Source organism: Salvelinus sp. IW2-2015, linkage group LG19 (genome assembly GCF_002910315.2).
Source record: "Salvelinus sp. IW2-2015 linkage group LG19, ASM291031v2, whole genome shotgun sequence".
Taxonomy (NCBI): domain Eukaryota; kingdom Metazoa; phylum Chordata; class Actinopteri; order Salmoniformes; family Salmonidae; genus Salvelinus; species Salvelinus sp. IW2-2015.
The window spans coordinates 14,886,837-14,911,742 of record NC_036859.1 but is presented as its reverse complement, the minus strand read 5'-3'; the positions used below and the strand labels follow the sequence as shown (position 1 = coordinate 14,911,742).

Here is a 24,906-nt window from a genome sequence, read left to right as displayed (position 1 = left end):
GTCTGTGTCTGTGTTGCTGTGTTCTGTGTCTGTGTCTGTGTCTGTGTCTGTGTCTGTGTCTGTGTCTGTGTCTGTGTCTGTGTCTGTGTCTGTGTCTGTGTCGTGTTGTCTGTGTCTGTGTCTGTGTCTGTGTCTGTGTCTGTGTCTGTGTCTGTGTGTGCTTACAGCATATATGTAATGACTCCCAGACTCCACATGTCGGTGTTGAATGACACAAAGTCATAGTTGACAACTTCTGGGGCCAGGAACTCTGGGGTGCCGAAATTCACTCGCAACTTCTCTCTGGGCTTGTATCTGGAAGGAATACATGTTCATTTTGAATAGGAATCTATCAATAGAAATACAATATTATAATACTGCATGCAGTGTTACATCATATCATCTAAAATTATATGAATGAAACAAAGATCAATGTAAATTTGAAACCTACTTTCTGGCAAGTCCAAAGTCAATGATCTTGATTTTATTTGTGACTCTGCTCACACATAGAATATTCTCCGGCTGAAAGACAACAAAAAGGGAAACACTTCAAGGTGAAAAAATATCAGACACAGGTAGACAAGTGGTTATCTGTTGTGCACAATCTGTGTATTGCCATGCTCTCAATAACATCACTGCCCCTGTCAAATACAGTGTGGTTGTTTACCTTGAGGTCCAGATGGAGGATGTACATCTTGTGCATGTGCTGCAGGCCCTCACAGATCTGCCTGATGAACATGACCGTGTCCAGCTCCATCAGAGTGTAGTTCTCGTCGATGATCCGGTCAAAGAGCTCCCCACCATCCACACTGCGATCACACACACAAAAACCCATTGTACACTCTCAGAAAAAAGGGTATGGTTAGGGTACAGTATTATTCTCTGGGGTACAAAAATATAAAAATACGCATAATGTACCTCCAGAGGTACACATATGATCTCACATGGTGCTGTTCAGTACCTTTCAGGGTACATGTGCAGATAATCTAGTTTAATGGTACATTATTGTATCCAATATTTTTTATATAAAAAGGTACAATCACTGGAGGCATAGCTTACTGGCTTAGCATGGCTTTCAGTTAGTTATTTTTGCCCACCCGTGAGTGGAAGTGTTGTGTCTATGGTTATATTAGTTCAAGTTTGAGCATGTCTGCTGCATGTTCTAAAGTCTTTATTAAGGCTTACATAAGATCATGTCACCATAAAGAGCTGTAATCAATATTATAGCAACCTGAACACAACACTGTGTGACCTTGTCAAGAGGTAATCCTCTTGGACCTCTTGGAAAAATGGTTAATGTGTTGGCTTGACCCAGTCCCGGTCGGCGCTGCCCTTTGAATTTGATACACTGGTGTCAGAAGTGGGATGGCGGAGAGGCGTGTACACATGAGGGACTTGGTATAGAGAAGAGGTACATTTTTTTCCACTTAAAAGAAACAAACAGCTTTGTCGCTGTGGTGGTACTCTAAAAATAAAAATGTGTATCTTATGTCTCTTTTAAGGTCTGAACTGAAAGGGTTAATGTGATGGGCATTCTGAGTCTTTCCATGAGCTGGTTCATTATGCTCCGTTCACATAAAAGAGAAGCTGATTTGTCTCCCAAACGGCTCTTCGTTCAAAATGCTTAAAAATCTACCTACAACCATGCACTTTTTTTATCTCTTATGTAAAGCACAAAAAGTAGTCTACCATTCCGTTAGATTGTTAAATGCGATTTTATTCATTTTTTACTCACTTCTGGTGTGGACCAGAATGACGGACTCTCCCCACTATTTTTGGTTTCTGCAGTGAAGATTCACCATCTACAGATAATTATCTTGTAAATTATCTGCAGATATTCGTTGTTTGAGCTCAAAAAGCAGTAGTCGCAGTACGCAAATCAGGGAACCAAATAAAGGTCTCTTTCACCGATGCAATTCGGTTCCCGACATTCACCAAAAAGATGCAATCAAAAAGAGCTGTTTATTGGCGAGCGAGCCAACACTGAAGGGTACAATTATGTACCTATAACTAAGGGTACAATGAATGTACATTACAGGGTCACTATCAAACTGGGTAAACTGGGTAAACTAAAAAAATGCTTCTTGGCAAAGAGCAATTTCTCAAGCAAGATTTTTGCTACGACTTTCTCGGAGTGGTGAGGGAAAAAATGAAAACTAACTGTTTAACTTTCACAACACAATAACTGTTAGATCTCTGAAACATTTTAACAAAGATGCATTTATTGATCACTTGAGTAAAGTCAAATGGGACCCGGTACTTATATGTCTAGATATGGATAAAGCACGGGACTGTTTCAACTGTTTCTTAAGCATTGTGGATAAAGTGGCTCCATGGAAAACTGTAAGAATTAAACAAAGAACTGAACCCTGGATGAATCAAGAAATCCTTGAGGCCATTAAATCAAGGAATACCACATTTTGAGAATATGACAGAAGCAAAGAACAGACACCCTAGACACAGAACCCTAAGGAACAAAGATAGTCAGATGATTGAAGATGCCAAAAAATCATATTTTAAATGCAACATTTGTGAGAAAAGGAATAATCCTAGGAAGTTGTGGCATTCCCTAAAACAGTTGGCATATAGTGATAAACAGAAACAAATTGCAAAAGCTTGGGTCTTGAGGTCAAAGGGCAAATTACGTTTGACAAGGAAGTGGCAGCTAAAAATCTCAATAACTTTTTCACAACAGTTGCCTCAGATTTAATTTAGAGGATACCTGGTTGTACTGGAGTGTATGGGGAGGGTCAGGACCCAGGCCGTTACTCCAAGATGATTGTACAAGCTGATGCATTTTCCTTTACAGCAGCGTCTCAGGCTTGAGTTGTCAAGAGACTGTTTGAACTAAACTGCTCTAAAGCTACAGGCCTCGACAATATCCCTGACAGGTTTTTAAGATATGGTGCTGAATTTATTGCCCCCTTTGTCACCCATTTAATCAACATCTCTATTGAGCAGGGAAGAGTTTCCACGCATAGGAGACGTAATAGAGTGATCCTATCCACAAGAAGGGCAGCAAAACACACATACTATAGACCTGTATCTATTTTGAGTGTGGTGTCAAAAGTGCTGGAAAAAGTAATTTATTAACAGATGAATATACTATCAAGAATAATATTTTATACAAATTACAGTCTGGTTTATGAAAGTCCCACTCCACTGACAAGTCTATTGTTTTCAACTGACTTTATCAGGACATTTCTGTGGAACGGTAATGCTGGATCTGCAGATGGCATTTCACAAGGTTGATCATAGTATCATGCTTTTGGTTTTAACAGCAGGGCCATTGACTAGGTTAGATCCTATTTATCAGGTAGAGACAAAATGGTGGAATGTTAACTGAAAACCTTCTAGTGCAGTGGTCACCAACGTTTTGTGATCAGATCACTTTCACAGCCAAAAATGCAAGTCGAGATCTACCGCTCAGATTTTTTTTTTAAACATGACTTAACATTTTTTTAAACATTAACCTAAATAAAAACAGTTCTGTCGGAATGAGATTTGTGCAATAGGCCAAAATATATTGATGTGACACCCTAAAGACTCTGGCAGGTGTGCTCAGTTCAGTGTCACTTTGATTCTGCGTACACATCATGGTTCACCAGCAATCCCTAAACATCTAAAGAATAAAGACAGACCAGCCAAAACAAACTGGMGAGGTTTTTACTTAAAACCTACTCATCTGGAGGTCAAGCATTTTAATCAGCTAGAGAAAAGGGTCATATTAATTCAACTTGGTCTGGTCCATAGAATCATTACTGACTCAGCCTCTAGGTACCTATCAAATCATTCACTTATATTAGAGWTGTCCACCAARACAACACCAGAGCCTGATATTGCCTGTTTTAAATTCAAGAGTCTATTTGGTAAGAACACCTTTTTATATACCGTTGCTGTTGAGTGGAACGAACTACCACAGCAACTCAAATCCATGCCGAACACAATCTCATTTAAAAAGAATGTCAAAAGCTGGCTWATGATCGAGCAATATATATTTTTCTCATGTCTGTATGTAATATSTCTGTATTTATGTAATGTATCTGTATCTATGTAGCCTAATGTTGTAATGCTTTTGCACCATGGAATTTAGGGATTACAATGGAAATAAGTCTGACATTTTTGTGAAATCCCTGTCACTTTTAAAAAATGTATCTATTGTGTGTGTTTACTTAACTGGCAAATAATATCTATCAATCAATCAAATTTACCACCTGGTGATGTCACCAGGCAGTCCAAAACTCCATCCCACAAAAACAGGCTGAAATTTCAGGTGGCCTTTTCAAACAGCTCTTACACTAAAAGGGCATTGTCATTTTCACAATTTCACAGTGTTATTCAAACCTCATAGTGTATAAATGTATATAAAACACAGAAAAAAACACATTTTTGACTGCACTGGTCCTTTAAAGATTGAGAAAACATTATGAGACGGAACATACAGCAAGGTAGAAAACCATAGAGATTCAATATAATGCTGATAATGTTCCATTTCATTCTGTGGAGGGAACGTACTATTCCAGCACCAGGATGATGTCATTCCTGGACTCGTAGGCGGCGTAGAGCTGGATCAGGTTGGCATGGTCCAACTGGTTCATGACCGTGATCTCATTCTTGACCATCTCCTGCATGCCAAACACACACCAACCACACAATGAGAAGTGTCAGATGTTCACTCACAGCTAGCAGGCAATGTACGTCTCTTTTCTGGGTCAAATTAAAAACATCTGAAGAAATATATTCCCCATCCACGTAGACTGAAATGGCCTTAGAGCATTATGTTCTGATGTCTACTTCCACATTTTGAATAGAAAGCAAAGTAGGTCCGCATTCAAAAAGTCYTTTTCAAGGAAGCTACAAGGATGTGTAGAGGTTTTTACATGCATGCAAATCATGTAAAAAAATGTTTTGACTTTGTACCTTTTCTTTCGGACTCCGGGCTTTGATGATTTTGGAAGCTAGGGTGAGACCTGAGGAGTTTTCCATGCATTTGTACACCTGGCCAAAACGACCCCTACGAGAGAGCAAAGATAAGTAAGGTGTCTTCAGTTCAAAGTTTCTGAGTTACACCTGTCTGTGTCATTTTATAATTTATAATGGTAACGTTTCAACGCAACCACACTCCCTCGACAGGGGTCAGAAAGACTTGCCAAAACTATCACCTGTAAGTCACAAATCCTAGAATGTTACACATCAAGATAATACATCCCCTGAATTGATTGGGATCTCACGGTCAGAACTTGAACTATCAGAACTATTTTATCAGTATGTCCTTAAATACAGAATCAGATCGCTTCCAATACAGGAAAGTAATATCATTTTGTGAAGGTATTGTATTTTGTATTGATTTCTCCTTTATTTCAATAGATGAGAGTAAGAGGCCTCTCTTTGAAGATTTGGATTAGCGATTAGCTGCCAGCTGGCAGAGGAGGTATGGTTTCACATACCCTGAAGGCTTCGAGTAAAAATAACTTTGAAGCTATGAACCAGGGGAGACGAGAAGAGAGGAGAGTTGCACAACTCAACCTGTCGAGGACCTCTCTCTTCTTCTCTCTCGGTCTTTGATCTAGGTTAGATACGTTTTTTTCCCGTGGGTACAGTTCCAAAAGACCCATTGGAGAATTGACTAATTTATAATAACTCAGTATGATGCAGAACAGAGTGCGACGGAGAGTAGTCGTTGATAGCCTGTGCTCCCTAAGGAACGATAAGCCTAAGCAGACATTATTTTACATTACTAGTTGAAACATTGCAGGAATAAATAAGAGATAAGATCACTGTTTTTGTCAATCGCACACAAGGAACTAATTAAATGTACTTCTGCTTTTAACCCAACCCGTCCGAAAAAAATACAGTACATACATATAGGTTTTTGGAGAGGTTTGAGCAGCTACCACACTGGGCGCCCGGGGAGCTAAGTACCATGCTCACGGACACAATGGCATCTAGGACTTGATACTAGTAACGCTCCGGCTGCTGGCTCGCCTCTCTAAACCTTAGGCAACCTGCCGCCCTCAAGTCCTCATGTATCGCTAGGAACAGGATTGGAACACTTACCCTCCTAGAATCTCAACTCTGTTGATGGTGTAGAAGTTGTTGATCTGGTTGGGTTTGGCCGACACTATCCGATGGTTGAATGGAGCTGGTGGAGGAGGACTTTTGTCTAAAGGGAGGTATGAAATACATAACAATATATTCTTATTTATTTATCCTTCATTTAACCAGGGAAGTCACATTGAGATTGATATCAAGTGAGCCCTGGCAAACAGTAGCATGGAGGGGAAATATAAGCTGTATTGTTAATCAGTTAACATGTGCTCTTGTAATGGTACCTCAGGATTGTCATAATCAAGTTATCACCCTGTGCTTACTCACACCCTGTGGTAAACATGACAGAAGATACAAGGTTGGTTATGCAAACTTCAGTTCTCTCGTACTTTGCTACTCCTAGAGAGCATGCTTTTCTGTCCAAATCCAATAAGGATATGAATATTTTCTACAGAAAGAGATAATTGCCACCATATCAGCAATCTATTGGATTTCATATTAGGCCCGAATCCTAAGATATGTTTGCGTAATTCCAGTCTTCCACTGAGATCAATGTGTGATTTATGGAATCGTGTGCACATTTCAAATGAATAAGATTCCACCCACTTACCACCTTTCCGCCAGACTTAAAGCCACGGTACCCCATAATGATGCTGGTCCTCACCAATGAAGAACGGTTCCCCAGTAGACTGCTTGACTTCTGTGGCCTGATCTTTCCCCAGCCTCTTCTTCAGCTCCAAACGGATATCCACCCCGTCTGCCTTGAAGACGCCCCTTCCCTCATCCTCTGGTCTCTCTGCTTCTTCCTCCTCCTTCCTCTCCCCCTCCCTCTCCTCCTCCTCTCCTTCCTCTACCCGACTCTTCTTGTGGTCCTCTACTCCCAGGTCTTCCTCCATCACCCGACGCTTACTGCTGGTGCCGCCCTCCTCCATCTGGTCCTGTTTTGCTGCCTCCAGAGACAGAGAGGAAGCACTTTTGTTGTGGTCTTCACAGCTGGAACAGACGGACATGTTTTAGAAATGTTTTAGAAAATGTGGAATGTTGTTTCGCATGTGTGTATACGTGGAAGAGAGGGGTCAGCACATAAAGCACTATTGAAGTAGGGTGAGAGAAAGGTAGAGTAAGATAGTGTGAAAGGGGGACAAAGAGAGAGAAAGATAGAAATACATAGAATGAAAGAAATAGGAAGAGAGTGAGGGTAGAGGAGATACTGTACCTCTCGGGAATGGAGTTGGTGTCTCCTGGAGCTTCAGGGGAGGTTGGGAGAGAAGGGATATCCTTTACTGACATATCAGCAGCTTCTGATGGGCCTTTAGAGAGTGTAGTGTCCCCCTCTTTCTCCTTCTCCCCCTCTTTTTCCTCTAGTCTTCTATCCTCCTCAGGCTTCTCTGTGGTTTTCGACAGCTCCTCCTTTTTCTCCTCTTCCTTAGATTCATTAAGGTGGTCTTCCTTCTCCTCCTTTTTTACAACCTCCTCCTCCTTCCTCTCTTCCACTTTTAGTCCATCTCCTGCAGCCTCCTCCTCAGAGAATGACTCCTCTTCAGTCACAGGGGCCTTGGGGCCCTCGAGGATAAAGTCCAGCAGGTTTGAGCTGAGGGAACCCTCTGAGGCCCCTCCAGATCCAACCTCCAGGTCCAGGAAGCCATCAGGGGTGAGGTGCTGCTGCTGCTTGTGACCTGATGATGATGATCTCTCTGCATTCTCCCTGTTGAGCTTCTGAACCTCCTCTAGTAGCAACACCTGCTTCCTAAGGGAGATGGTATCTGCAGAGGAACAAACAGAACGTCAGAGGGTATACAGTTCAAATTAATTCAACCACCTGCATGAACGTCACTTTGGTAACTTTAATCAGACAATTGCACAATACCTCAGAATGTCAACACACTCCTACTACCCTCCTAAGAGGACGGCAAGTGGTTGTCTGATGTTTCTGTCTGAACTTTTGAGCTCTTTGATGTTGTTTACGTCTGACAGGAAGAGTGTTGTGACTTACCAGTTCCCTTTCCTTTGGCTAAAAAGAAAGTATCGATTTTTCCTCTCCCGCTCTSGAAGCTTTCAGAACAGGTGTTGTTTACATCTCACATGTTACATGTTGTGAGTGCTGCTGTGTGTGATTTAGGTTGTTTTGACTAATAAAGGGCACTGTGTGTGTGAGTGGTGTATGGCTGTGATGTATTGTTGACACATTTGAATGTGCTGTGATGTGAGCACCTGCTGTGTCTGGGGGCTCCTTCTTTTTCTGTGCTTTCAGACCCGACTTCTCCTTCTCATCCTTCTTCTTGTGATCTTTTGGCTAAAGGAAGGGAAGAAGGCGATATAAGATCATCACGCTCTGCATTTGGTCTGCATGCCAACATTCGTTAAAATGAGGTCAGGTATGTATATTTCCCTTAAACCACTACCAGAATACAATGACAATATTTACTGCTCAGAAACGTCATGAAAACATGTTTTCTTTGAGCAATTTAACACATACAAAGTTTCCGGTGGGTTTGCTGTTTGCAAGGAAATTCTTTGGTCCGTGGAGCTTTGTTGTCTTGCAACTGTGAGTGGTCCCCGGAGTGCTGGGTTTGCGTTCACATGCAGGGTTTATCATCCCTTGAGTACCTTTAGTGGCTTTAGTAGAGGTAGTTTCTGTTAAGAAGACAGACAGCATGGCAATGTTAGTTGGACATGGTGAATGGCATGCAACATGAGATGGATAAAGACACAGTTAGGAAGGGTAAGGAGGAAGTGAGCGGTGGTGAGGGGGGTAAGTTACAACTGAACAAGAAAAAATGGAAACAATACATGAAAGAGTAAAGAAGGATTACATTTAAGTGACCGTCAAACATATAACCTAGCCTTATCAGTTGTTTTATTCAGGGTAGCACCCTGATACAGACAAACTTTGTTTCAGTCAAAGCATGCTGTTGATTGCCCACAGCAGATGAATGGATAGGGTGTTACATATGTACGAGGCTGTGAATTTATCGCATATCACCTGTCATAGTGAGTAATAGCATGCAATGCCAACCCTGAGCAGAAACATTTCTCGCAACCAACCAAACACGTCTTCTCAAACAGACTTCAGTAAGGCGGGGCTCACTAGTACCACAGAAAACGCTCCAGTCCTTTTATGAGCAGGTCAACATCTTAAAAAATGGCTCAAGGCATGACCCTTGAGGGCCTCTTAGTTGTTGGTTGTGAGGTAAGCACTGCTCAGTAGTAAGGCAGAGAAAATATTACGAGGATAGGGTTTCCACAGTGACAGCAGTGTTTCTTCCTGAAGGACAAATCTAAGGATAGGGGGGTTGGGTACAGTGTGTGTGGTGTGTGTGCGGGGAGGGGGGGGGGGGGGGGATAAAGTGACAGATGTCTGTGGTGGACAGACATCTCATACCTTGGAGTTGATGGGAGCCGGCCAGAGGCTGGAGGTAGAACCTGACGAAAGCTCTGACGACAATGAGAATTCCTGGCGATCTGAGTCATACAGTAGCCAATAGCCAATCACAGAAGTATGGATGCTGCCATAACGTGTGGACTTATAAACAGTAAACATCTGGTTTTCAGTGATACAGTATATTCAACCTAGCTTCCTTTTCCCCTGAAAACCGGATGTAGGGACCCCGCTCAGATGTTTCTTTTACACCTGCTACGTTAGGTTAGGACTTATATGACCTTAGAGTTGCTGTTTGAGTTCTAACCTCAAATCAAGCTGAAAATGTATCAAATGTATCAAATGTGTCTGTTTTGTGCTGGAACTGTGTTGAAATGGAAGGACCCTTATCTAACCAAATAAGGGTCTGTTCCGATACCAGTACCTATTTACAGTACCCCTTTCCTTATTTCCTAGTTCATCTACTTTACACTACTCTACACCATGAAATGTGGAAACTCTTACGCTACACTGTATCTCATTGACCACCTAAATAAGTTGGTCTATGCTTGATTTGATTTTTTAAATAAAATAGATCCTGCAGGTAATATACCCTGGGCATGAAAACAGAAACCTGCCTGGCATCCACCCTTGTGCCAGTGATGGAGAGTGATGGGGTACCTATAACTCCCGCTTAAGGCTTTAATGCTAAACACTACTACCCATTGACTTTCAGTGTCTGTGCCTAAGACCACCCTCCGCATGTTACTGCTATTCACATTGTATCAACAATTTCAAGTGCTTGTTGAAGTTGGAAGTGACTGCCCTTTAAGCCCAGAGGAATTGGGTGTAAAGTTCATCTTCCACAACACAAACAGTGCCACACATTGTGTAACCCAGTGCAGTAGACAGTATGAATCAAATTCCTCTCTTTCTGTTATCTATTCAGTCCAGTACCAAATCTAGTCAACCAAATGCTTATACTAACTTCCCTAAGATACACAAATATATTTATTGTCACAAACACCAGCTAGGTTCAGCCATGGTAGTACAGCATCAATGAAGCAAATTAGGGTTAAGTTCAAGGGTAAATCAACAGATTTTCACCTTGTCATCTCAGGTATTTGAACCAGTGACCTCTCAGCTACTGGCCCAATGCAATAACCACTAGGCTATCTCTCACCCCTGTCACTACCTGTTGCCAATGAGTCCTTAACCAGTTAGATCCCTATTTAAGCCACATGCCTGCTTCTAGTACAAAGGCAAATACATTCTACAGGTCCAGCACTCCATCTCCAAGAAATACTATGAATCTGAAAACAGCACCTACAGCATATAGCAAATTGTATTAGTCACATGCGCAGAATACAACAGGTGTAGACCTTACAGTGACATGCTTACTTACGAGCCCCTAACCGACAGTGCAGTTTCAAAAAATACAGAATAGAACGATATAGAACCACTCCACTATTAAAAACACTCTCCTTATACAGGTCCATCCTCTTCTTCCTATTTTGAGCCCTTCAAATCTGAAGAAGTGCCAACCTCTGTGAAATGTATCATACAGTGTAAAGTACAGACATTGAGATCAATGGCTGTTTGACACTGTTACTATGGCGGGAGGTAAATAATGTACATGGGGGGTTGCCCTGAATCAGAGCTTGGAGAAGCCTAATTACCATGACTAAACGGTCACGTGGAATTAAACTGCCTTTACAACTCGTGACCGCCGGTGTGGTTGTAATACGGTCACTGTAACAAGCCTAGTGGTGGAAAGTTCCCCACCAATTTTACCACTGTGTATAGGCTTTGGCACCTTCCATACAGTATGGCCTACTATGCATGGCACTATAAAACCAGTGAAGATCGCTATAAACCAGTGGAGATTGTTATATAAGTCATATTGGTTTGACACATCTTCCAGCACTGCATGAGGAAAAGTAGCATGAGCAAAGCCACAATCGTTCCTTAGGAAACAGAACTCCACTTGACTAGTCAGCTTTGCTGCTCTGATAATTTTCCTCTGCAGTGGCAAAGTCATAAAACAAATCAAATCATAAATCAAACATGTCAACATGGAACGCCGTGTCTATCTCCAAACCTATATACAACTGTGCAATTTTTTTAAGGACATGTAACTTGCAGGTCCATGAGGGAACAGTGAACCCAGCAATTCATCTAACCTAAGTTGCCGTCACATCCATATCATCAATCCATTATAAAAATATGAACGCAGTTCACATTAACGTATCCAGGGCTCCGTTGAGTGCATAAAGTGCCTTAATAAAGCAACCTTTATATAGTCTACGTAGACCTGCAAAAACACACCTCCTTGGTTAGCGCAGTTAGAACTCCCAGTCTCACCTTGTCGGTCGTCTTAGTAACTGAGCTCTTGCTCTTTTCTGCGGACGATTGCCTCTTAATAGCCATCTTGAGGTCTTTTGACTTGGAGGCCTTGCGTGCTGCCGGACCCATAAACATCATCTCCATAACCCGGGGGCTCTTCATCGTCTCCCCAATGAATCTGATGACCTGATGGATGCTGAGGACCAGCTTTTCCATCCCGTCCAGCTTCTCAGCCTGCTTCTCCGAGCGCTGGTCCAGCACTGTCATGATGGAGCTCATCTCCTGACACATCTCTCTCACCTCGTCCCCCATGCCCGTGCCCTGGGTTTGAGCCAGGGCCGGTGGTAGAGTTCGGGCTCTGGCAGGGATATGGATCTCTTCCTTATCCACCTTCAGTGTTTCCATGTCCCTCTCTATACTGTCAATGTCCTGGGACATTCCGTCCAGCCGGTTGAGGACCTTCTCCTGGATGTTGATGAGTTTGTCCATCTTACTGTTCAGAGACTCAATGCGATTCTGAATGAGGTCCAAGCCGGCACCATTGCAATCGATTACGTTATCCATCGTGCTTGGCTTTCTTGAGGTTGAGTTATAGTTCACTATCTTGGAACTCATGATAGAATCATGTTAGGACGCCCAATCGAAACAGAAAAAGGGTCACGTGAGACAGACGGGGAAACTTTTTGGGAAAATGTAGCCAGCCTTATCCCTCTGTGCTCATCTTCAAGTGTACAGACAAGCTGATCTAATGACGGAAATGGGAACGAAATGCCAATTTCTCGATGAAAAATAAATAAGTGAACAAAATTCAAATCCATGAAGAGTAAAACAGAAAGATACAGCTAGTAACGGTCACTGTAATCTGTGAGATTGTCCCTATGCCCCTATGTCGCTCACCCACAGTTTGACACCTCTGCACTTCTTCCTACTGGAGGTGGTATTAAGAATGGAATAAGCTGATCTCCCTAAATGTAAACAGAACAGCCAACGTCAGCAGAGGACCAGCAATGGGGGCTGAGGGCAGTGGGTGGCTGTGACGGGCAGGGGTTCGGCTATGGAGGGGCTGTCAGACAAATGCCCACGACCGTCACCAGTCGCTGGCCCGCCTACCAAGTTTCAAAATGGCCAGTGTACACAGTCCCTCTCTCTGAGGCAAAGTGGAAAGTTGTCTGGGATGATGCTAAACGCTTTGGGTTTCTTTTACTTTATTTGCATGTAAATTAGTAGACTTTTCAGTCTGACTTGGTGGTTTCACAATGATTAGGCTGAACAGGTGTCACAGATGGGGAGGGGAAAGGAGGGGGGACACTGACAAGTTTTATTTATAACCGGTAGGGGACATTTTTAGGTCAACTCAAAATATCAAACAATTGTCAAAAGATCCACTCACAAAGAACAGCTGTGTTTGCAAAAAAAAGATCCTTATTAATGACAGGTGGAGCAATTCACATCTTAGAAGTGTTTATGAGAGCCTAAAGAATAATGGTTGCGATAACATCGGGAAAATACTTGCATGTGAGCCTGATTTTCAGTATTTAAGAGAGTAATGTACGTTGCTACGGAAATCTCTTCGCTGGCTGCGAAACAGCTGTAACGAGCACCCACCCAGTGAGGGAGCAAGAGAGAATCAAGGCAGGTTCAGGTTGTAGCCTGTAGTCCCTTGGCTGAGAATGCACTTAAGGTCTTTAGCCTCTGTGCTGAAATTGGAGAGGGGGTGACAGCCATGATTAATACTGTCTCTCTCTCACAAGAACATCCAGTCAGATCTTTCCCCCACCATCACACACGCTTAGCCTACTCATAGACAGTTAAGACAGTTACAATTTGTTTTACTTAGTGCCTGGTAATTGGACCCCTCAACAGTGTACCCTATAAGCCTATGAACATATGCTTGATGCAGTGGTCCATCTGGGACATACAGTACCGGTCAAAACCTTGTACACCGACTCATTCAAAGGTTTTTCTTTATTTTTACTATTTTCTAGAACAGACATCAAAACTATGAAATAATACAAATGGAATCATGTAGTAACCAAAAAAGTGTTAAACAAATCAAAATATATGTTATATTTGAGATTCTTCAAAATAGCCACCCCTTGCCTCGATGACAGCTTTGCACACTCTTGGCATTTTCTCAACCAGCTTCATGAGGTAGTCACCTGGAATGAATTTCAATTAACAGGTGTGCCTTGTTAAAAGTTAATTTGTGAAATTTCTTTCCTTCTTAATGCGTTTCAGCCAATCAGGTGTGTTGTGACAAGATAGGGGTGGTATACAGAAGATAGCCCTATTTGGTAAAATACCTAGTCCATATTATAGCAACAACAGCTCAAATAAGCAAAGAGAAACGACAGTCCATCATTACTTTAAGACATGAAGGTCAGTCAATCTGGAATATTTAAAGAACTTTGAAAGTTTCTTCAAGTGCAGTTGCAATAACCATTAAGCGCTATGATGACTGGCTCTCATGAGGACTGCCACAGGAAAGGAAGACCCAGAGTTACCTCTGCTGCAGAGGACAAATTCATTAGAGTTACCGGCCTCAGAAATTACAGACCAAATAAATGCTTCACAGAGTTCAAGTAACAGACACATCTCAACATCAACTGTTCAGAGGAGACTGCGTGAATCAGGCCTTTATGGTCGAATTGCTGCAAAGAAACCACTACTAAAGGACACCAATAAGAAGAAGAGACTTGGTTGGGCCAAGAAATACAAGCAATGGACATTAGACCGGTGGAAATCTGTCCTTTGGTCTGATGAGTCCAAATTTGAGATCTTTGGTTCCAACTGCCGTGTGTTTGTGAGACACAGAGTAGGTGAACGGATGATCTCAGCATATGTGGTTCCCACCGTGAAGCATGGAGGAGGAGGTGTGATGGTGTGGGGGTGCTTTGCTGGTGACACTGTCAATGATTAATTTAGAATTCAAGGCACACTTAACTATCTGGTTTGCGCTTAGTGGGACTGTCATTTATTTATCAACAGGACAATGACCCAAAACTGTGTAAAGACTATTTGATGAAGAAGGAGAGTGATGGAGTGCTGCATCAGATAACCTGGCCTCCACAATCACTCAACCTCAACCCAATTGAGATGGTTTGGGATGAGTTGCACCGCAAAGTGAAGGAAAAGCAGCCAACAGGTTCTTAGCATATGTGGGAACTCCTTCAAGACTGTTGTAAAAAAAATCCTAATGAAGCTGGTTGAGAGAATGCCAAGAGTGTGCAAAGCTGTCATCAAGGCAAAGGATGGCTTTGAAGAATCTCAAATATAAAATATGTTTGGATTTGTTTAACCTCTTGACGCTAGGGGTCATATATATATATATATTTTAAAGAACGTTCCCAAGGTAAACGGACTATTTCTCAGGTCCAGATCGTAGAATATGCATATAATTTACAGATTAAGATAGAAAACACTCCAAAGTTTCCAAAACGGTCAAAATATTGTCTGTGAGTATAACAAAACTGATTCTGCAGGCGAAAACCTGAGAAAATATAACCCGGAAGTGATATTTATTTATTTTATTCTGTGTTTCCTGGCCAGTCTTTCTTCCATTTAAAGGGGTATCAACCAGATTCCTTTTCCAATGGCTTCCTCAGGCTGTGACCAGGCTTTAGACGTAGTTTCAGGCTTTTATTTTGAAAAATTAACGAGATTTTTCAGAAGTAGTCAGGTGTCCTCTGGATAGTGCCTGCGCGCCAGAGGGGAGCTCTCCATTTTGCTTTTCTCTCTTATTGAATAGGTTATGGTCCGGTTGAAATATTATCGATTATGTTTGTTAAAAACAACCTGAGGATTGATTATAAAAAACATTTGACATGTTTCTACGACCATTACGGATACTTTTTGGAATTTGTCGAACGGAACAAGGCTTTGGTTTTCTGAACATAACGCGCAACCTAAATGCCGTTTTTTTGTGATAAAAGTAATATTTATCGAACAAAAATAACATTTGTTGTGTAACTGGGAGTCTCGTGAGTGCAAACATCCGAAGATTATCTAAGGTAAGCGATTAATTTTATTGCTTTTCTGACTTTCGTGACCATGCTAATTTGGAGCTAGCTGTTGTAGCATTGATTGCTACACTCACAAAAGCTTGGATTTCTTTCGCTGTAAAGTATATTTTCCAAATCTGACACGATAGGTGGATTAACAACAAGCTAAGCTATGTTTTGGTATATTTCACTTGTGATTGCATGATTATAAATATTTTTAGTAGTATTATTGCATTTGTCGCCCTGCAATTCTAGCGGTTGTTTAGGAAAATGATCCTGTAAAAGGGATCCGTAGTGCAGAGAAGTTAACACTTTTTTGGTTACTACATGATTCCATATGTGTTATTTCATAGTTTTGATGTCTTCACTATTATTCTACAATGTCGACAATAGTAAAAATAAAGAAAAACTCTTGAATGAGTAAGTGTGTCCAAATTTTTGACTGGTACTCTATGTGCTTTGCATCAATGGAAAGTGTAATAAGAGACATATGCGTCATCAATACAAACACTGCTCATTGTCCCTGAACAAGGGAATGGGGTAATTCACATTGAGATATAGGGTTTTCCACAGCCACTTTGGAGACAAAAACATATTGGATAAATGTTGTACTCCACTGCATACAGAATATGCATGTTGGCATACACAACTGTCATAAATTATCATCATGCATAGGTATATATWTWTTTTTTTTAATGGAATCTATTGCTATACTTATAATATTGTAATTCACAGATCGARAGATGATAATATAGTTTCACCCATGCAACTTGAACTGAACTAAGAGAACACTTCAAATGATCATGGTGTCATTGATGTGTGTGCCAACTCCCCCGTCCAATCCCGTCATATATTCAGGGATGATACGGCTAAGGAGGCATCCAGGTTAGCCTGCCCTCCCAGGCCTCTGTGAAACATGTAGTTGACAAAGACAGGGGCCCACAGACTACAAACTGGGAGAGGGAAGGGGGGGGGGGGACCTGTCCTTGGGTACCAACAGGTGACAGAATGGCAATTTCGACAACGTAGGCTTAGCTTGTGTCACTTTCAGAGGTGCAGAGGGTTACCTTACGCAGGCAATTATTTTCATGGAATAAAAACGTTCCATCGAGGGGAAAGGGAAGTCAAGGCGGGCTGCCTCAGAGGATTATTGCACACAAACGACGCTCATAAATCAACTTGGAGCTTCAATACTCACACTACTACTCATTCGATTACTACTAATTCAATTGAACATTGGCTGATCAACGGTTGCACTCAATGGTACAGATCCGAAAATATAGTGCTCTAAAGAATACTGCAGCAGATATCTATTTACCTGAATATTTCTGTCCTCCAATACAGGCCTTGGAGCATGCTATAAACTGCAGCTCTAAGTAGCAGACCACAAAACTCTGAGCACAACTGTGAAAGCTTCCCCAGATATGGGGTAAAATGTTCACATCTACCTCGAAAGTCAATGCATATAATAGTGGTTCATATTACGCTACATTGGTGTGGGCCGGCTGGGGGGAACTGTAAGACGATTAAACTGTGGATGAGACCGGGAGGAATAAACATGCTTTAGTAGTGGGGTTGATTACATAAACCAGAGGTCGAGTTTATATCACCAACACTTTAAAGTGAAACTGGAGCAGTGGCTGTCAGAGAGCCCAAACTCAAGTCCCTCCCTATCCACCCTCTCAATATAGTATGTGTGGAGCATTTACAACTTCAGCCACACACACACACACACACACACACACACACACACACACACACACACACACACACACACACACCTTTTTTTTTAAACTATTCTTGTGGCCGAGAGAAGTCCCCACAAGAATAGTAAACAAACAACAATTTTGCCAACTGGGGAAATTTTGTTTGTCCCCACGAGGTCAAATTTCTAGGGGATTTAGAGTTAAGGTTAGAATTAGTGTTAGGGTTAGAATTACGTTAAAGGTTAGGAGCAAGGGTTAGTGTTACGGATAGGAGCTAGGGTTTTGCTAGGGAAAATAGAATTTTAATGGGACTGAATTGTGTCCCCACAAGGTTAGCTGTACAAGACTATGTGTGCACGTGTGCGTAAGTGTGTGTGTGCATGCACGTGTGTGTGTCTTATTCTGAACAGGATAAACAGTCTCTGCCGGGGGAGTATACAGTGTGGTATTAGAGGAGTCAAGGAGACAAACTACGCTGTTATAAATGGACCTCTGCCTCTCTCACCCAGAACACGCTGTTCTGGGATGCTCCAGGGTCGTGTGCTGCCTGCTGGGGGGGGCCTGAGGTTGGACATCTATCCCCCTACTGTCCCCTAGCCCTGTCCCCCCATCACACCGCCTAGCCCGCCAACTCTTTACCGGTCCTGGCGGTCTCTTGGAAAGTAAGGGGCAAAAACTAAAATGTGGCAGCTAAGAAACTTAACACCTGTTAACAGCTTAGAAGCCCCCCCCCCCATCACCCCCATATTCACTAGTTTTCTTTACGGAACTTTGTGMGATGGAACACTAGGCCAGTGTTTGTGAGACAAGATGAGTACTAAGGTTAACTGAATTTACTGTTCAAATAAATGGAATTAAAGAAACATGTGTGCGCGCTGGTATGTTTTTGCATATCAGTTAATGAAAAGGTTTTTTGATTGGGTAATAAGAGTTTGTGTTATTCATTAGATAATTATTATGTAGGTACCATTTCCTCAAGTACATTCCAGAGAAGTAGCAGGCTAAAATGAAGATTAACTTTAATTTATTGATTTATCTTGCTGTCTTGCTTTTTATTTGTGATTTTATATTTTATATTTACAATGACGGACTACACCAGCCAAACCCAGACAACGCTGGGCCAATTGTATGCCACCCTATGGGACTCCTAATCACGGTCGGTTGTGTTAGAGCCTGGATTCGAACCAGGGTGTCTGTAGCGATGCCAATAGCACTGAGATGCATTGCCTTAGACCGCTGCACCACTTGGGAGCCCGAGCTGCCTCCAATGTTTTTMGGGGGGAATTTTTGCAGTAAATCCAACTGGCCACACAACCACAGACCACGTGTAACCACACCAGCCCAGGACCTCCACATCCGGCTTCTTCACCTGCGGGATCGTTGTGAGACCAGCCAGCCACCCAGACAGCCCGATGAAACTGTAGAGTATTTCTGTTTGTAATAAAGCCCTTTTGTGGGGAAAAACAAATTCTGATTGATTTGGCCTGGTTCCCCAGTGGGTGGGCCTATGCCCTCCCAGGCCCACCCATGGCTGCGCCCCTGCCCAGTCATGTGAAATGCATAGATTAGGGCCTAATGTATTTATTTCAATTGACTGATTTCCTTAAATGAACTGTAACTCGGTAAAATCGTTGAAATTGTTGCATATTGCGTTTATATATTTTTTCAGTATAACACATGCAAGATCCTAACTGTGTATTGTACCACTTACCCAATGGCCAATTAGTCTGAAATGTAAGGGCATCTTCCATGGAGGACGCCATACTGTTGCATACTGTACATGTACTGTGTTGCAATCTCGTGTAACCAGCAAGTCGACTGGATGTCCTGAGTTACAAATGGAAAGCTAAGCCACATGTATTAATAGTGCTGCAGATCTGACCAGATACCACGACAGAGAGGGGAACAGGAGAAGGTGATAGATCATCTTGTCTTTGGAGCTTTACTGATGGAACACACTTTACTGCTGGAACACATCATTGCTCAACTACTAAACCAAAGCCAAGATTAACAATGACTCATCCGTAGTCAGCAGTTCTTTGAACCTAATAACCCACTGAGCTATTTGTTCAGTGCGCTGCTCACAGTGTGCCAAAGGCCTGTCTACAGTGTCTACAGTGTATAGTGCCATACCTCTGTTTTATCAAGATATCCCCATCTTTGCAATGAAAACGATCCAACTTGTGAAAAGGGTGTTCTTTTCCACACGTTAATGCTTGCCTCAGACTATGGAAGCCATGAATTCTGTATTAGCCGACATCCTCAATATTATACAGTGAGGCAGCTTCAAAATCATTCACTGCTGGGATCCTCGACTCACATTACTCTTCAACACTACCACACATACTGTAATCCCCATTCCATGTGTTGAGCTCAGTAATTGAATTTAATGTGACATTTAGCTAAAGCACATCATGTTCCAGGAGATAATACAGCCAGTAGAGCTGTGATGGTTACCTGTGGTATCAGAGATGTGATCAGGACAACATCAGGGAAAATTGATCTTGACTTGGATTGATTACAATAAAAGATATTGTCTACCCTGGCCATTTCAGAACAATGAAAACGGTACTGTACGTGAAGAGGAGACTGTGGAACTAAATACAATTACATTCCCTGGGAAGTTATTCTTGGTGGCTGGATGGCAACTGTCTGGCAGTAAAGTACTGTGATTATGATAGGGTGATTCAAAAGGAAACCAGTTCCCTGCTGCCATAAAATTCCTTATCTACTGATGGACAGTGCAGTACCCTTTGTCTGCACTGTATCACAACACCTGATGCTATAATAAGCCACATGCTCTATCCGTAGTTCCCCTCGGAGCACAGCGTCCTTTCTCCCCAACTGAATCAAATTGGGTGATCTCCAAGGCTTCACAGGCTACCCACGCTACCAGTGCCATGTCCAGGGGATGGCCACAACACCCTCTGAAATCTTATTGGCCACCCCAGTGTCCCTACCCCAGAAATTCTGAGATCTGATAGGTCGTCTCTCAATATATTGAGAATTTTGAACAAGACGCGCACCAACAACAAGACTCATCAATCTCACCAGAGAAAGCATCCGAGCGAGCGAAACAGCACCTCTCTGTCTTAGTAGGTGAAGCCCATGTATCTAATGCTGTCTGGCCAAAAAGAGCATGACAAGCGCGTGCATACATAGGAGGTCCCATAAAAAAATTAAGAACCTACCGAATGTTATGGTGTAATTTGCACTCTGGATGGCATTCTTAATTGAATTTACTTCGGTATGCTAATACGCTTATATACAGTCAAATCCTGACTTTGAARGCAAACACTGTAACAACATTGATTTATGATGTACAGTATTTGAACAGGGAACTGTACCAAACCTAAGCTGAAGCATTTAATGCATTAAACTATCATAATTATATTGAGGTTCAAAATGTTATGGCCCCCTTAAACTGGGTCTGTGCCCCACCTTGGCCACCCCAATAAAAGTGTTCTGGACACGCCACTGCATGCAACCCCCATTTGACAGGCGCCACTCTGACTACATGTCCACGTGGTGACCAACATGCCTTTTCCTCCTCAAACTAACATACTCTAAAGGGAGAAGAACTGAAACCACTTATTTTTTGAGGAAACACATTGAGGAAACTTGTAAAGAGCTAATGAGTAATGAACTGCTTATGTCTCCAAGTCCCCCCCTACCTGACCCATCACCCGAGTGGTCCAAACCCACTGCTGATTTGTGACCTTGTGTTTACTATTGTGACAAAATGGAGATGTCTCATTACATCAATCAACAGAAGGGGTGGCTGTACAAATATGGGTACTTGGTGGGTATAAGAGAACAATTTCAGCAGGCATCTCTGTATTATCACACAGTGTCCTGCAATTTCATTTGACGTCAATAATGACGCTACTAGTTCAAAAACATGCCAGCCTCAGTTGCCTTGTCTAGCCACCCCATAGTAAATATCTGTCATATCAAAACATGATGCCAGGTTCTAACAGACGCTATTAAACTGTACTGTTACTCACTGATTTGTAATGCTCTAGATGCCTCTCAGGGAGAGACAGAGAAATAACCGTAGGCTTCTCTCTTTCGCACGGTCTTTTGCTCTTCCAATGGTTACGTCCATAACGTTAAAGACATCACACCATATATTCCCCACCTACAGTGTACAAATGAGGCCAGTTGAGGGGCATATTTAGTTCAGTTGCACTGTTACATAGCGGGGACACCACAGATCCTGTATACTGAACAAAAATGTAGACTTCAACGATTTTACTGAGTTACAGTTCATGTAAGGAAATCAGTCAATTTAAATAAATTCAATAGGCCCTAATCTATGGATTTCACATGATTGGGCAAGGGCATAGCCATGGATGGGCCTGGCTCCCAAGTGCCCTCTCAGGCCCACCCATGGCTGCACCCTTACCCAGTCATGTGAAATACATAGATTAGGGCCTATTGAATTGATTTAAKTTGACTGATTTCCTTATATGAACTGTAACTCAGTAAAATCGTTGAAATTGTTGCATGTTGAGTTTATATTTTTGTTCAGTGTATTCAGAAAGTTGTCAGACCCCTTCACTTTTGCCACATTGTGTTACATTTTGGGGGATTCCACCTGTGATAAATTAAATTGATTGGACATGATTTGGAAAGGCACACCTGTCTATATAAGGTCCCACAGTGCATGTCAGAGCAAAAACCAAGCCATGAGGTCGCAGGAATTGTCTGTAGAGCTCCAAGACATGATTGTGTCGAGACACAGATCTGGGGAAGGGTACCAAAAAAATGTCTGCAGCATTGAAGGTCCCCAAGAACACAGTGGCCTTCATCATTCTTAAATGGAAGAAGTTTGGAACCAGCAAGACTCTTCTTAGAGCTAGCCTCCCGGCCAAACTGAGCAATTGGGGGAGAAGYGCCTTGGTCGGGGAGGTGACCTAGAACCCGATGGTCACTCTGACAGAGCTCCAGAGTTTCTCTGTGGAGAAGGGAGAACCTTCCAGAAGGACAACCATCTCTGCAGTACTCCACCAATCAGACCATTATGGTAGCGTGGCCAAATGGAAGCCAGTCCTCAGTAAAAGGCACATGACAGCCCAGTTGGAGTTTTCCAAAAGGAACCTAAAGGACTCTCAGACCATGAAAAACAAGATTCTATGGTCTGATGAAACCAAGCTTGAACTCTTTGGCCTGAATGCCAAGCGTCATGTCTGGAGGAAACCAGGCACCGCTTATCAACTGGCCAATACCATCCCTACGGTGAAGCATTGCGGTGGCAGCATTATGCTGTGGGCATGTTTTTCAGCGGCAGGGACTGGGAGAGTGGCCTGGATTGAGGGAAAGATGAACAGAGTACAGAGAGATTCTTGATGAAAACCTGTTCCAGAGTGCTCAGGACCTCAGACTGGGGCGAAGGTTCACCTTCCAACAGGACAATGACCCTAAGCACACAGCCAAGACAACGCAGGAGTGGCTTCGGAACAAATCTCTGAATATCTTTGAGTGACCCAGCCAGAGCCCGGACTTGAACCTGATAGAATATCTCTGGAGAGACCTGAAAATAGCTGTGCAAGCYACACTCCCCATCCAACCTGACAGAGTTTGAGAGGATATGCAGAGAAGAATGGAAGAAACTCTCCAAATACAGATGTGCCAAGCTTGTAGCGTCATACCTAAGAATACTCGAGGCTGTAATTGCTGCCAAAGGTGCTTCAACAAAGTACTGAGTAAAGGTCTGAAAACGTATGTAAATTTAATATTTCAGTGTTTTTTTTATAAATTAGCAAATAAAAATGGATTTGTCATTATGGGGCATTGTGTGTAGATTGATGCACTTTTTTTTTTTTTTTGCAATTTTAGAATAAGGCTGTAACGTAACAAAATGTGGAAAAAGTGAAGGGGCCTGAATACTTTCCCGAATGCCCTGTACATGATCTGTATACATGACCCACTGGGGAGCCAGGCCCAGCCAATCAGAATGACTTTTTCCCTACAAAAGGGCTTTATTGCAGACAGAAATACACCTCAGCACCCCTTCAGACAATCTCACAGGTGAAGAAGCCAGATGTGGAGGTCCTGGGCTGGCGGGGTTACGGTTGTGAGGCTGGTTGGATGTACTGCCAAATACTCTAAAACGGCATTGGAGGTGGCTTATGGTAGAGAAGCGAACATTCAATTCTCTGGTGGACATTCCTGTAGTCAGCATGCCAATTGTACGTTCCCTCAAAACTTGAGACATCTATGACATTAAAAAAACATGCTTGTCTTGTCCCCTAAATATGTTTTATACATTTAAGTTCGTGTTGAAAGTGAAAATCTACAACTATCACATAATTGCTGGCAAGTTCTTCAGTGAAAACAAACTGGTGAAACAGCACGTGGTCATTTTAAGTGTAAAGGGTCCAATGCCTAAGGCCTTCTCATATCTTACTATGGTGCTGACAAGTATCGGTGGGTTATGTTCTACTTCAAACTTGTATCCAATGGAACATCACACCTGTGCCAGAACTGTAGAGTTTAATACTGTTTTAAAGCCACAGTAACAGCATGCCGTCCTGAATGAACAAACTGAAACACTAAACAAAAAAAAGCTGTGTTTCAAAGCCATGCCTTTCTAGCTAAAGTCCTAGGACACATGAACCAGGTGCTGCATGCTGTCCCGTGCTTTGGGAGATAGCAATAAGTAGAATTTTCACAACACTCATTGACATAAAGCAGACTCCACACTTCTCTTATTTACAAGACATCAAAAATACTTATTTTCTACCTGCACGATGGAGGGGAATGGATTCTGTGGGCTTCCTCCTGTAGCAGAGTAAATCCCAGAGCCTATGCCAGAGGTACGAAGCCATCAGACACATACTGCTCACTAGCCAATTGTCCCTGCCCTTGAAAAAGTTACCTATGGCTTTATCCACTCTCCGCTCTGTCTTTAATCTCAGTATCCAACAGGGTCCTCTCGGACCTCAGAGAGAGGATTCAGAGGCATCAGAGAGGAAGGTTAAGACAGATAGCAGAATGCTGATTAGCAGAGAGAGTGTGCCCAGTTTCCAGGGTTAGGAACGCCCAAACATTACTGCACAAATACCTCTGCTCCACCGCTCAAACTTTGTCAACTCCGTCAACCCCCACTCCTCAGCCCATCAGCTCCATGGGGTTCAAAGGACAGGTGGGTTTGTCCTGTAGACAAAAGAGTGACAGGTGCCAGCAAAGGGTGTCTAAGAGACAGACCTACTGAGAGGTCAGAATACGTCAGAATACGTACTTAGCACCTTYGTTTGCAAGGGTAAAATCACTGGTTGTCATACTAGAGATGATGATAATAGCACAAGGGAATGATTAATCGTGATGGGATATTATTTTTGAAAATATATTGTATCATTCTGACAATATTGCAATATTATTTTTGCGCTAATTGCCRGTACCTGCACCAAACCTCTAGTATTTTTTCTTCGCCGCTTGTTCTCCATCTTCTTTTTAGATAGGC

At 42.4% G+C, this 24,906-nt stretch overlaps 1 protein-coding gene across 2 annotated transcripts in view; it reads right to left on the bottom strand.

The window, feature by feature from the left end:
* LOC111979255 (myosin light chain kinase 2, skeletal/cardiac muscle) overlaps nt 1-24,436 on the bottom strand; it is a 33,858-nt gene extending 9,422 nt beyond the window's left edge. Inside the window, exons 1-11 of one of the 2 annotated variants that reach the window (XM_024009667.3) lie at nt 24,187-24,436; nt 8,504-8,661; nt 8,239-8,320; nt 7,244-7,790; nt 6,692-7,020; nt 6,037-6,142; nt 4,900-4,993; nt 4,495-4,604; nt 647-788; nt 431-501; nt 166-294 (exon numbers count right to left, since the gene is read on the bottom strand). In XM_024009667.3, coding sequence (XP_023865435.1) covers nt 166-294; nt 431-501; nt 647-788; nt 4,495-4,604; nt 4,900-4,993; nt 6,037-6,142; nt 6,692-7,020; nt 7,244-7,790; nt 8,239-8,320; nt 8,504-8,661; nt 24,187-24,280 — 1,862 coding nt within the window. In that variant the 5' untranslated portion in view covers nt 24,281-24,436. Of the gene's footprint in view, nt 1-165; nt 295-430; nt 502-646; nt 789-4,494; nt 4,605-4,899; nt 4,994-6,036; nt 6,143-6,691; nt 7,021-7,243; nt 7,791-8,238; nt 8,321-8,503; nt 8,662-11,781; nt 12,735-24,186 lie in introns of those variants that run through there. The other variant, XM_070448840.1, reaches the window with a different exon arrangement.
* Nucleotides 24,437-24,906: the final 470 nt, after the last annotated feature.